Source organism: Microtus oregoni, unplaced genomic scaffold (genome assembly GCF_018167655.1).
Source record: "Microtus oregoni isolate MIOR12 unplaced genomic scaffold, Mior012 000044F_000, whole genome shotgun sequence".
In the NCBI taxonomy this organism is placed as follows: Eukaryota; Metazoa; Chordata; class Mammalia; order Rodentia; family Cricetidae; genus Microtus; species Microtus oregoni.
In genome coordinates, this window is record NW_024543211.1 from 547,113 (window position 1) to 560,707 (window position 13,595).

The 13,595-nt window shown below is 38.3% G+C and overlaps 1 protein-coding gene across 1 annotated transcript; it reads right to left on the reverse strand.

The window, feature by feature from the left end:
- Window positions 1–433: 433 nt before the first annotated feature.
- Window positions 434–12,929, reverse strand: LOC121434568 (zinc finger protein 431-like). The gene is made up of 4 exons (XM_041633510.1): window positions 12,847–12,929; window positions 3,217–3,343; window positions 2,956–3,016; window positions 434–2,028 (listed from the first exon to the last, which is right to left on the reverse strand). The coding sequence occupies exons 1-4, from the start codon at window positions 12,862–12,864 to the stop codon at window positions 576–578; spliced, it is 1,659 nt and encodes a 552-aa protein (XP_041489444.1). The 5' UTR covers window positions 12,865–12,929; the 3' UTR covers window positions 434–575.
- Window positions 12,930–13,595: the final 666 nt, after the last annotated feature.

A 13,595-nucleotide genomic window follows, 5' to 3' on the forward strand; every position in this document is an offset into this window, starting at 1 on the left:
ACATGATTAAATTTTTTTCTACAGAACGAATGTTGTTAGTTAGCTGACTGTAAGGATCTTAAAACATAATTTAGAATAAGCCCTTAGGTTCTTCTTTAGGTAACCAAAGGATATTGTAATTTGCACAAGCTTTATCAGATGTATACACAAAAAGATTTACTCCTGTATAAAGTACAAAACATTACCATAATGGATATATTCAGAGAGTTTCACTGCAGTATGATTTTTAAAAAATCTTTTTGAAGAGTATACTCATTAAATTCATAGTTTCTTTCCAGGATGGATTGTTTAATGTATTTGGAGATTATTGTGACAAAGGATTAACCACATAGATTCCATTTACGGTTTCTATCCTGTAGGTGTACATATATGCATTTGAAGATGAATAAGACATGAAAAGGCTTTATCATGCTGATTTCATTCAGTTTCTTGTTCTTTTAAGCCTTTGAAGATTACTGTGCTTTACCACATGAAATACATCCATCGGGTTTCTCTCTTTTGTGTGTTCTTTTATGCCTTTGAAGATGACTGTGCTGTGCAACGCTCTTACCACACTGATTAAGTTCATAGAGTTTCTATCTAGAGTGAGATATTTTATGCCTTTTAAGAGTACTGCGAGCTGCAAATGCCTTCCCACACTGATTACATTCATAGGGTTTCTCTCCAGTATGTGTTCTTTTATGGTTTTGAAGATTACTGTGAGATGCAAAGGCCTTGCCACACTGATTACATACGTATGGTTTCTCTCCAGTGTGTGTTCTTTTATGGCATTGAAGAACAATGTACTGTGAAAAAGCCTTACCACATTCATTACATTCATAGGGTTTCTCTCCAGTATGTATTCTTTTATGTACTTGAAGAGTACGATAAGCTGCAAAGGCCTTACCACACTCATTACATTTATAGGGTTTCTCTCCAGTATGTGTTCTTTTATGGTTCTGAAGATTATTGTGAGATGCAAAGGCCTTCCCACACTCTTTACATTCATAGGGTTTTTCTCCAGTATGTGTTCTTTTATGGCTTTGAAGATTACTGTGAACAGCAAAGGCATTGCCACACTGATTACATTCATACAGTTTCTCTCCTGTATGTGTTCTTTTATGGTTTTGAAGAGTACCGTGAGTTGCAAAGGCCTTTCCACACTCATTGCATTCATAGGGTTTCTCTCCAGTATGTATTCTTTTATGGCATTTCAGATTACTGTGAAATGCAAAGGCCTTCCCACACTCTTTACATTCATAGGGTTTCTCTCCAGTATGTGTTCTTTTATGCTTTTGAAGATTACTGTATTGTGCAAAGGCCTTACCACACTCATTACATTCATAGGGTTTCTCTCCACTATGTGTTCTTTTATGGTTTTGAAGATTACTGTGTCGTGCAAAGGCCTTACCACACTGATTACATTCATAGGGTTTCTCTCCAGTATGTGTTCTTTTATGGTTCTGAAGATTATTGTGAGATGCAAAGGCTTTCCCACACTCATTACATTCATAGGGTTTTTCTCTAGTATGTGTTCTTTTATGGTTTTGAAGATTACTGTGAACTGCAAAGGCCTTGCCACACTGATTACATTCAAATAGTTTCTCTCCTGTATGTGTCGTTTTATGGTTTTGAAGAGTACCGTGAGCTGCAAAGGCCTTACCACATTCATTACATTCATAGGGTTTCTCTCCAGTATGTATTCTTTTATGTACTTGAAGAGTACTTTGAGCTGCAAAGGCTTTACCACACTGGTTACATTCATAGGGTTTTTCTCCAGTATGTGTTCTTCCATGGTATTGAAGAGCATTATGCCGTGCAAAGGCCTTACCACATTGATTACATTCATAGGGTTTCTCTCCAGTATGTGTTCTTTCATGGCTTTGAAGAGTACTGCGGTAAGCATAGGCCTTACCACACTGATTACATTCATAGGGTTTCTCTCTAGTATGTGTTCTTTCATTCCATTTAAGGTGCTTGTCATATGTCAAGGATTTATCACATTGAAAATTTACTGAAGGTTTCTCTCCAGTTTGAATTCTCTCACTCCTGTAAGAATAATTGGCACATGTAAAAGCTTTACTACATTGAATACACTGTTGTGCCTACACATTTCTATGAATTTTATAATATGTTCCAATTCTAAAGAGGAATCAGATACTATGTTTTTGTAAGTCTGTCTAAACTCATGTTTTGCTCTTTGCAACTTGAAAGATACCTCCAATGGCAAATCCCTTTCTTTTATGGCTTACCTTTTTATAGTCACAGAATCTTTTTTTCTATGATAATTTACACAAAGGCGAAGAGAACTGGATAAACTCAGCTTTAACATTCATGAATTCTCCTATACCATGAACCATATTACATATGTTATGTGAACTAGGACACCCAACAGTATTTGCACAGTTCTAGAACTCATAGGGCTTCTTGCAGTGAGAGTTTGTTCATATATTAACAGTGATGGTGGAAAACCAATTAATTGTATAATTTAATCCAATTCAACAAGTATACTCAACATGGGGACTATTGGTTATCTAATTATTCTTAGAGAGTGGGATGCTACATCTCTCTATATCCCTATGCTCATATTCTTGTATCAAGAGTAACCTATGGTATACATAGTAAAGAAGAATTTCAATTAAAATATTTTCACGTTGAGTTCTAAGGGAACTTGCTGTTCCTCACAGACTTATGGTATAGATAAAGGTTTCTGCAGAACAACTGCCAATGATTCAACTCTAACTGCTTCTCTCACTAAACTTAGCACAGTCACAAGAAGTGTACAAGGAATACAAGATTTACTATGGGCTATTGGTTTAGTAAATAATTTTGCAGATATACTTATCATTGCTTCAATGTGTGTACTTTTATATTATGAGTAGCAAAAAGAAATTTATTTGCAGATCTACAACAAAGCTCTCATGGTGCTATGCCTTAAAAAGTATCATCTGTTATCAGCTTGCCCATGAAAATTACCTTTCATGTCTTCTAGAAAATTGACAATGTTCTTCACTATTATGGTCTTCCCAAATGCATTCTAAAATATAATACCAGAAAATATATGTTAAGTTATTGAAAATTATGCAATATTTAAACTGTTATCTCAAGGGAGCCTTAGAACTATGACTGCTTTATTCAACTCATTCTTATTCTTTCTAAATCAAATTACAGAAGAACATCATTAAACAAGAAAAAATTATCCCCTTATTTTGAAACATGAAGAAAATTCATTTTTACCTATAGTAGTGAGGTTCCTGTAGGTCTCCAGCATCACATCTTTGTAGAGATTCTTCTGGGAAGGATCCAGCAAATTCCACTCTTCCCGAGTAAAGTTGATATGCACATCATCATAGGTCACTGCCCTCTAAAATATTTCAGTCACATGTATAATAGAAAGCATGATGGTGACAACATCGTAAATGTATACTTCTTTGACTGTATAGTCATAAAATTCTGGTATTATTCCAAGACACAGACAATCACTTTAGAAGGAAATTGAATAGGAGATTCACCTCTGTCATTTCTGTACCCTTTGAATGGGATATCACCTCACAAAAGAACTATTAATAGAGAGACAAAGGAAACAGATCAACAGGACATAGTGCACATGAGAAAATTGTATGAAGAAATACTAATCACAAAAAAAATACAGTAGACAAACTGGGTGTATTGACTCAGGCCTTTAAACTCAGAATTTCTGAAGCACAGGTGGATATATTTTCCTGGTTTGAATGTCAGCCAAGTCTATGGAATCATGTCCAGGACAGGTGGAAGTATACATTAAGACACTGTATCCATTGAATAAAATCAATGAAAGAACAAATGAAAGAATTCAGAGATGTTTACTGAAGTTCCTACAAAGAATGATGCACGGCCTTTTTCTCTGTGAGGTCCTTGGAGCCCAGCAAGAGGCCCTGCTTCCATACTGAGGATAAAGGTCTTGGAGAGAATAGGGATACAATGATCATATCTGGATATAATATAAGCAATATACAGCAAGCTGACAGCTAACATCAAATTAAATGGAGAGAAACTCAAAGCCATTCCACTAAAATCAGGATCAAGACAAGGCTGTCCACTCTCACCATATCTCTTCAATGTGGTGCTTGAAGTTCTAGCAATAGCAATAAGACAACATAAGGAGATCAAGGGGATTCAAATTGGAAAGGAAGAAGTTAAATTTTCGTTATTTGCAGATGATATGATAGTGTACATTAGTGATCCCCAAAACTCTACCAGAGAGTGTCTACAGCTAATAAATACCTTAAGTTATGTGGCAGGATACAAGATCAACTCAAAGAAATCAGTAGCCCTCCTATACACAAAAGATAAAGAAGTGGAGAGGGAAATCAGAGAAATATCACCTTTAATGATAGCCACAAATAGCATAAAATATCTTGGGGTAACTCTAACCAAGGAAGTGAAAGATCTCTTTGACAAAAACTTTAAGTCTTCCAAAAAAGAAATTGAAGAGGAGACCAGAAAATGGAAGGATCTGCCATGCTCTTGGATTGGTAGGATCAACATAGTAAAATGGCATTTCTACCAAAGGCAATCTATAGATTCAGTGCAATCCCTATCAAAATCCCAACAAAATTCTTCACAGATCTTGAGAGAACAATAATCAACATTATATGGAAAAAACAAAAAACCCAGGATAGCCAATACAATCCTATACAATAAAGGAACTTCCAGAGGCATGACCCTCCTAATATCAAACTCTACAGCAATGAAAAAAAACTTGGTATTGGCTGGATGCTGATGGCATATGCCTTTAATCCCAGCACTCAGGAGGCAGGGCAGGTGGATCTCTGTGAGTTCAAGATGAGCCTAGTCCACAAGAGTTAGTTCCAGGACAGGCCCCAAAGCTACAGAGAAACCCTATTTTGAAAAAAAAAAAAAAAACAAAAGCAAAAAAAAAAAATAAGCTTGGTATTGGCATAAAAACAGAGACGTTGCCGGGCAGTGGTGGCGCATGCCTTTAATCCCAGCACTTGGGAGGCAGAGGCAGGTGGATCTCTGAGTTCGAGACCAGCCTGGTCTACAAGAGCTAGTTCAAGGACAGGCTCCAAAACCACAGAGAAACCCTGTCTCGAAAAACCAAAAAAAAAAAAAAAAAAAGACGTTGACCAATGGAATTGAATTGAAGACACAGCTATTAACCCACAAACCTAAGAACACCTGATTTTTGACAAAAAGCTAAAATTATACAACGGAAGAAAGAAAGTATCTTTAACAAATGGGGTTGGCATAACTGGATGACAACCTGTAAAAGAATAAAAATAGATCCATGTTCGTCACCATTAACAAAACTCAAGTCCCAATGGATTAAAGATCTCAATATCAATCTGAACACAATGAACCTGATAGAAGAGAAAGTGGGAAGAAGCCTGTAATACATGGGCACAGTAGACCACTTCCTTCGTAAAACCACAGTAGCACAGATAATAAATGGCACATCCTGAAGCTGAGAAGCTTCTGTCTCTTGACAGTAACATCTTGTAAAACATGAAAACTAGTTACATATTGCCAATATAGAATGGCACAAAATCCCATTAACATTCCAGGAGAGAAAGATGGAGACACAGTGAGGGAAGACTGGACCATGGAAAGACTGAAGTAGAGCAGGACAAACATCAAATCCTGTAGCTCCCTTGTCAGATGTATGGCTTCAGTTTCAAATAGCTTAAACGGTCCTGTCCTTGCGACTTCTCATGCATTTCTCTCTTTGGTAACTTCCACTCCCTATGAGCAGCTAGGTTTCCATGGAAGTTGTGTCATAACTTAGGTATCTTAACATGTTTGGGCTCAAAATGAAAATCCAGTGTGTTGTGAAATAACATCTCTAATTGTGTTTACTTGTTTATGCTGTAGAACTTTTGATTTAATGATGCAAAGAAGTGCTGCCATTTTTTATGCTGCATTGGTTTAGCTCTGTGAAGTTGTGATACTTTGCCTATCTAAAATACCTGGTTTATATGGAAAAGAACTGAAGGACCAAGAGAACGACAAGAAAGCATAGAGAGGGCTGGCAGCCAAAGAGAATAAAAGAAAGGAGAACTCTGGGATGAAAAAGTGAAGACAAGGCAAGAAAAGGAGAGAACAACAGGAGACATTCACCTAGCTACACAGCAAATGATGGAGTCAGAAATAAAGAAGGGAATACAGAATAGAGAAAGATGAAGGCCAGAGTGAAAAGATAGAAAGAAAAAATTAAGTTTAAAATAACCATCCTTGAAAGAAGCCAAAGCAAAGCAAGGTCAGACATTTATAAGAAAACATAAGCCAGCCGGGCGGTGGTGGCGCACGCCTTTAATCCCAGCACTCGGGAGGCAGAGGCAGGAGGATCTCTGTGAGTTCAAGACCAGCCTGGTCTACAAGAGCTAGTTTCAGGACAGGCTCCAAAACAACAGAGAAACCCTGTCTCGAAAAACCAAAAAAAAAAAAAAAAAAAAAAAAGGAAAGAAAACATAAGCCTCCATGTGTGAGATTTATTTGATAAATGGGTAGCAGATTCTCAATAGAGAAAGAAGTAAAAGAAAACAACCAACAATGCCAGGCTTCAATCCTCAGAGCTCCATGCAATGAACTCTCACTGTCTCCTCTCTGGGCTTCTAACTCTGCATAACATAGATGCCTGCAACAATGATAAACTGTAACCATAAACTAAAAATTCATGATCTTAAATTTTGATTCTTTCTTGTTTCCAAGAGCAACACATAGGGGTGATGCTGAAAAGTGTGATTTCTTATTTGTGAAGGACACTAACAAGCTTGGACCACAGGTGCAGAAAGTTTTGAAACAAGTAGCTTCCTGCCAGGTGGTGGTGGCGCATGCCTTTAATCCCAGCACTCGGGAGGCAGAGGCAGGTGGATCTCTGTGAGTTTGATACCAGCCTGGTTTACAAGAGCTAGTTCCAGGACAGGCTCCATAACCACAGAGAAACCCTGTCTCCAAAAACAAAAACAAACAAAAAAAAAAGAAGTAGCTTCCTGAGACTATGAATCACTTTGCTCACACCTTCCCTAAATTGAAGTTTTCTGTGGCCAGAGTCTTATGCTTGTGGCACCTTGATAAGCTTCCATTCCATAGCATGGGCCTTCTCTATAATGGTGATAAACACCTTGAAAATCCCTGCCTATCTCAACACATGACTGCTGTCTGAAACTACCTTCTCATTTTTATTAATTTTTGCTCACTTGTTTTTTCCACTGTGCACCTGAATAAGCCATCAGTGATAACCTTTGAACATATTCAATGTTCCATTTAAGAAATTAGCTCATTATTTTTTAATTCTGTCTTACTCAATTTATAGAGCACAGGCAGAGGAAGAAAGATTTGAGCCAAAATATCACACAAACGACCTCAGGATTAATTTTTTTTCTGGAGTTTATTTCCAACTGAAATCCTATGACCACAATACTCAATTTCTGCCATTATTCCTAACATTTATTTCCATTTTCCTGGTCCTAGACTAACAGCTAATTATGTTCAGGATTCTATACTTCTGTACCCTTTGAATAAGATATCACCTTACAAGAGAAATGTCTATTAACAGAGAGAGACAAGGAAGCAGATCAATGTACACAGTACACATAAGAAAACTGAAACTGAATGAAGAATTACTAACTACTAAAAGGAAAAATAAGATGAAAAAATTGGGTGTATTGACTCATTGTATAGTATGAGAGAAGAATAAATTTTTAAAAAAAGGAATATGAGTACAGTTAGGGTATTTGACCAAGGTAAGACTAAAACTTATCAGGGCAAACAATGAATCATGTAGGTCTGTCTCAGGCTGTTAGGACTTCATTCTCAAAGGGCTTACATAGTTCTATTCCTGTAGATGTCTCTCTTTTGCTGCTTCCACTCCCTGTATGAAGCTCTTTATGGCATATGTCTCATAGCTTGGTATCTCAACATCCTATCATCGCATCATACAACTGTGGCTTCATTTTTACAAATTCATTCAGTAAACTCTCACAGAATCTTAACTGAGTTTCCAACTCTGCAAAACAGATTGGTGCAACAGTGCTGAAGCGAACTTCAGAAGATTCTATCACTTATAGATTGTGCATCTTTCTTGTTTCCAGTACAAGTATAACATGTGTTATCGCCCAAATTTGGCTTCTGACTTGTGGTAGACAACAGAGGTGGGATTAGGTGTTCAAGCAATTCTCAATTACTTAGCATGAGGCAAGCTTAAGCCACAGAAGACATTGCTCTACAAAGAAATCAACAATCAACATCACTTAAAAAATGGAATGAAACTATTAATGACCTAGAAACATTGGAGAAGAGAAAAAATAGAGATAGTTGTTTCTATTCTGATCTCAAGAGAGAGACCACTCTCCACATGCAAATATTTTTCCTGCAGTGGATATTCAGTTTCCTGACTCAAATGTGTAACTTTGAAACTGAGGTGCTACAATCATTTAATTTAAGATTTTGAAGGTGGGCTGGAGAGATGGCTCAGTGGTTAAGAGCATTGCCTGTTCTTCCAAAGGTCCTGAGTTCAATTCCCAGCAACCACATGGTGGCTCACAACCATCTGTAATAAGGTCTGGCGCCCTCTTCTGGCCTTCGGCATACACACAAATAGACTATTGTATACATAATAAATAATAAATAAGTATTTAAAAAAAAAAAAAAAAAAAAAAAAAAGATTTTGAAGGTGTCATACAGGACAACAAGGTCATTGCCCTGGAGAGGAAAAGTCTGGGACCAAAGCCACTTATGTCAGGGTAAGATAGCTAGTCTCGGAAAGGAATTTCTGAAAGCCTGAAACTACGGTTGTTTAGAACTGATAGGACTTCCCCAGAGAGAATTCACTCTACACATTTGAGAGATCAATAAATAAGTCTCTATGATTATATGGTACACCCATCTCTAGATGCAGCTCGAAGAGAAGCCAGGCTAGAAGAGATTCTGCATTCCACATGTTGCCATCTTTGCATCTTTTAGGTTCAGGCTCCACACTGAACACTTTAAATAGGAACAGAAGACTGCAAGCCTATACCAATCCCTCTTCATTTCTAAGTTCCCAAATAAAAGCCAGAAAGATTAGCAGACACTTATTAACTGCTATTTTTCTTTCTCATTGATAAGTCAAGGCCAAACCTGGAAGGAGTTACAGGACTGTCTTCCCAGCATTGGGCTGCAGAGGCAGGATTAGGTGTTGAAAATAATTCTCAATTACACAACATGAAGCAAGCCTAAGCTACAGGAGACAGTGCTCTACAAAGAAATGAACATAACTTGAAAGAAATGAAATAAAACTACTAATGACTTAGAAACATTAGAGAACAGAAACAAATAGAGAAAAGAGCAGCAATACACATAAAGAAAGTATTTGAAACTGATACCAAAAAGTGATTTTTGAAGTGATGATAATAATGTACTTTTAAGATTAAATAAAATTTTCTATAATAACTTTGAAAAAAGAGAAGGCCCTTCCCTAGGGGAGGGGATATCATTAATAAGAGGTAGATTGATGGTGCCCATATACATATGTTGGCTGCTGAGATCTGTAACTTGACACATAGAGTTAGTCAATGGCCTGTTTTTCAAATCACTGAGCCGAAATAACTGTGTCAAGCAAGATCAATCATATCTGCAGAGGATAGTTGCCTATTTGCTAATTCAATATTTCTTGACTCAAGACAACCTTCCCAATATGTATAGCACACAATCTAGTCTGTGTTCATTCACATGACATTAATTTAAATATGCTAGCAAATTACAAATCACTCCTGCTACCACAATCAGGCCCTTTTTCATAGTGGTGGCTCCAACAGCTGATTGCCTATGCTGTGCCTCCTGAAGTGCACACAATAATCTATTCTTTCTACTGTGGTCTGAAGACAGAAATAATACTGCATATGCAAATCCTTTCCCTGCAAATGCATTTGACTGTAACTACATGACTCAAATGCATAATTTTATTCATTTTGTTTTTGTTTTTTGAGACAGGGTTTTTTGGTAGCCTTGGTGTCTGTCCTGGAACTAGTTCTTGTAGACCAGGCTATCCTTGAATTTACAGAGACCTGCCTGCCTCTGCCTCCTGAGTGCTGGGATTAAAGGCATGCACCACCACTGCCCAGCAAATACATAATTTTAAAATTGTGTGTTGGTTTAGTCATTTAAGTATTTTGAAGGTGTAATATAGAGGACACTCAAGGTCACTGCTGTGTAAGGCAGCAGACAGGGACCAAGGCCACCTGAGTCAACATAACACAACTTGTCTCAGAAACAATATTTCTTTTTTTTTTTTTTTTTTTTTTTTTTTTAAATTTTTTTTTTAATTTATTTATTTATTATGTATACAGTATTCTTTCTGCGTGTATGCCTGAAGGCCAGAAGAGGGCACCAGACCTCATTTCAGATGGTTGTGAGCCACCATGTGGTTGCTGGGAATTGAACTCAGGACCTTTGGAAGAGCAGGCAATGCTCTTAACCGCTGAGCCATCTCTCCAGCCCCCTCAGAAACAATATTTCTATCAGGATGGAAATGAAACTCTTCTAGAATTAATATGCCTTTTCACTGAGATATCACATCACACACTTAGGAGATTAATGAAAAAAAATCTCTTTAATAACAGTATGCATCAATCTCTGTCCAATGCTCAAGTGGAACCAGGTTAGACAGATTTTGCATTCAATATATGCTGTTATCTTTTAAGTATCTCTTAGGCACTTCGTCCAGATTATACTTTGTTTTTTTTAAGGATTTATTTATTATGTATACAACAATCTACCTCCATGTATGTCCACAAGCCAGAGGGTACCAGATCTCATTACAGATGGTTGTGAGCCACCATATGGTTGCTGGGAATCGAACTCAGAACCTCTGGAAGAGCAGCAAGTGCTCTCAACCACTGGGCCATCTCTCCAGCCCTTTTTTTTTTTTTTGGTTTTTCGTGACAGGGTTTCTCTGTGGTTTTTGGAGCCTGTCCTGGAACCAGGTCTTGTAGACCAGACTGTTCTTGAACTCACAGAGATCCGCCTGCCTCTGCCTCCCGAGTGCTGGGATTAATGGCATGCGCCACCACTGTGTCCAGATTATACTTTGAACAATTGAGGTAGCAACAGGCAACATGCTGGTCTAGATATTTAGACAAGAAATATTCCCAGAATATTTTCTTAAGTACGCCAGTGACCTGTTACAGCAGGTCATTCTTCACTGACAGGGTTGTAAGGTGAAGGTCACAGGGGATGAGAAATACTGGACAAGTAAAAAATAAAAAAAGACGGGGGGGTGTTGCAGAAGATATGTCCCATGCTAATAAGCTTCTTATGAAAAATAGCCAGGTGGTGGTAGCATATGCCTTTAATCCCAAGACACAGGGAGAAGAGCCCTATGTTTCTCTGTGAGTTCAAGGCCAGAGAAACACTGTATCAAGAAAAAGAATAGAGGGAGAGAGAGAGAAGATGATGTCTAGCATTTTGTATACTAATTCCTGAGGAGAAATGAAAGAATTATATGAAGTCAGCAGAAACTATCATGCAATGAGACAAATTTAGGAAGAAGCTAGTCCAACAATTCTACACAATGGGTATACAGGGTATTTTGAAATCTTGGCTAAGCGCAGAGCTCCATCTAGTGGGAAGGGTTGGGTTGTCAAGATCTGAAGCAACCCCTCCACAAAGGCCTGGGCACCAGACCATTACCAGCTCCAATGCATATTCCTGGTTTTAGAGAAGGAGCTCTGTTTTATTATCAATACATCAGGTTCTTAGGGAAACTCACAAGGCTTATGTCCCAGGCTGTTACTAGGTCTCCCAAGAATGTCCCTCTTACCTGCCTGAGGTTCTAAATGAAAGCCTTGATTGTTCAGGCCAGTCCTTCACACAACAGTGATTTACATTTCAAATATAGGTCACCTGGTGTCATATAGCCCTTCTGGTAGAACTATGCTTTTCTCAAAAGGAAAACAGGAACTTGAAATCAGACCAGGCCTTATGGTTGGCTGTGACTCTGTAATGCCTCTTTGAGCAGCTTCATAAGAGGTCTGTTTTTTGATATTTGGATGAGCCTAGTGATGTTTATTTATTTACTTTTGACTTTTCGAGACAGGATTTCTCTGTAGCTTTGGAGCCTGTCCTAGAACTTGCTCTTGTAGACTCACAGAGATCCACCTGCCTCGTCCTCAGGATTACAGGGATTAAAGATGTGCACCATCGTTGCCCACCGGCAATTTTTTAAAAAAAATATCAGTGCTGGCTTCTTTGAAATGGTTTGGAGTCAAATATCTGGACAATCCTGATGAACAATGTATACCTGGGCATTCTAATCTCTACCAGCCCTCATTAGCATATACTTAGCTTTTGGGTGTTTTAGACACAGTCCTCCCTCTGCTAAATTCTACTTTGTGAGACTTAATTATTTCAAACGCATTGGTAAATCCTTTGTATTTCCAATTCTACTATTCTACATTATCGTATAGTAGTGGAGACCTACCCAACATGTGAGATGTATTTGATAACCTCCACAGATTTAAATATAAATGGAGATTACATTTAAAGGTTAAATGCAAAGTGCTCAATATTGAAACTATGTTGAAGAAACTAGGCCTCTCTGAGCTTGGCAACTTGTTTCCGTGAATGCATCGACCCTGCTGAAGTTGACTACAAAAGTGTTTTTAAACACAGCTTCCTGCTCCCAATACTTTAAGCAGATTGAGTCAGAGCAAAATTATACACAGGCCTGCCCCTAGACTCATGAGTTTAGCAGGGACCATGAGGGACTTCACAGTACAGGGACTATGGCGGCAGGTTTCCATGCAGATGACGGAAGGACACACCATAGTGTTTTCCGCACCTCGCCCTCTGCTCCTCCCCATCAGAAGACCGCGTTCCCTCACTCACCATGTTGTGCTTCTCCATTTTGCCAAAGTTCTCAGCTCATCATCTCCCTGCAACAGCAACTGCACCCGAGAACAGGAATCTACTGGCACCAGCTCCTCTTCAAAGCCAAGACTGAAGGCAGCTGCCCGGAAGAGACCTGCACTGCTTCTGACTGACAGGTCACCTGGAGTGCATGATTGGCTAGTGAGTCCTGAGTGGCAAAAGCACCACCCATAGGGGTACAGTGTGCTAAAAGAGACAGAATACTGGCTCCTGTCCATTCCATTCACCCCAACAGAGAACTTCTCCAGATTTGAGAATACATGCATTTAATAGCACTGGCCCCTGGCTACTAAAGTGATCAATGTCATCTTCTAGCTCTCCAGAGGAACTTTCTTTTTTTCCTGTTGGATGCAATGGTGACTCACTAGCTTGTACTGTGCACTGTACTAGGTGGATTGAGCAATTTCCTGTCCCGCAGGGGTAAGGATGCCCAAAACACTAACAACTAAAGAGAGTTTCTTTTTTCTTGTGATGTTGTGAAATCAAAGCACTACTTTATTGAATGAGTTATTTTACACAATATGAACATCAATATAATTACAATTGTAAAAAAAACTTTATAAGAATGGACTGATTTTTCAGATTTCCAAATCAGAGTTGACTATACACTTACACAGAATTGTCTTTGCATAAAGCCCAAAGGGAACAGCATAAAAATGAGTGTTTCTGTAGCCCCTTTATTTTTGCTGATCAACAGTTTGTTTACA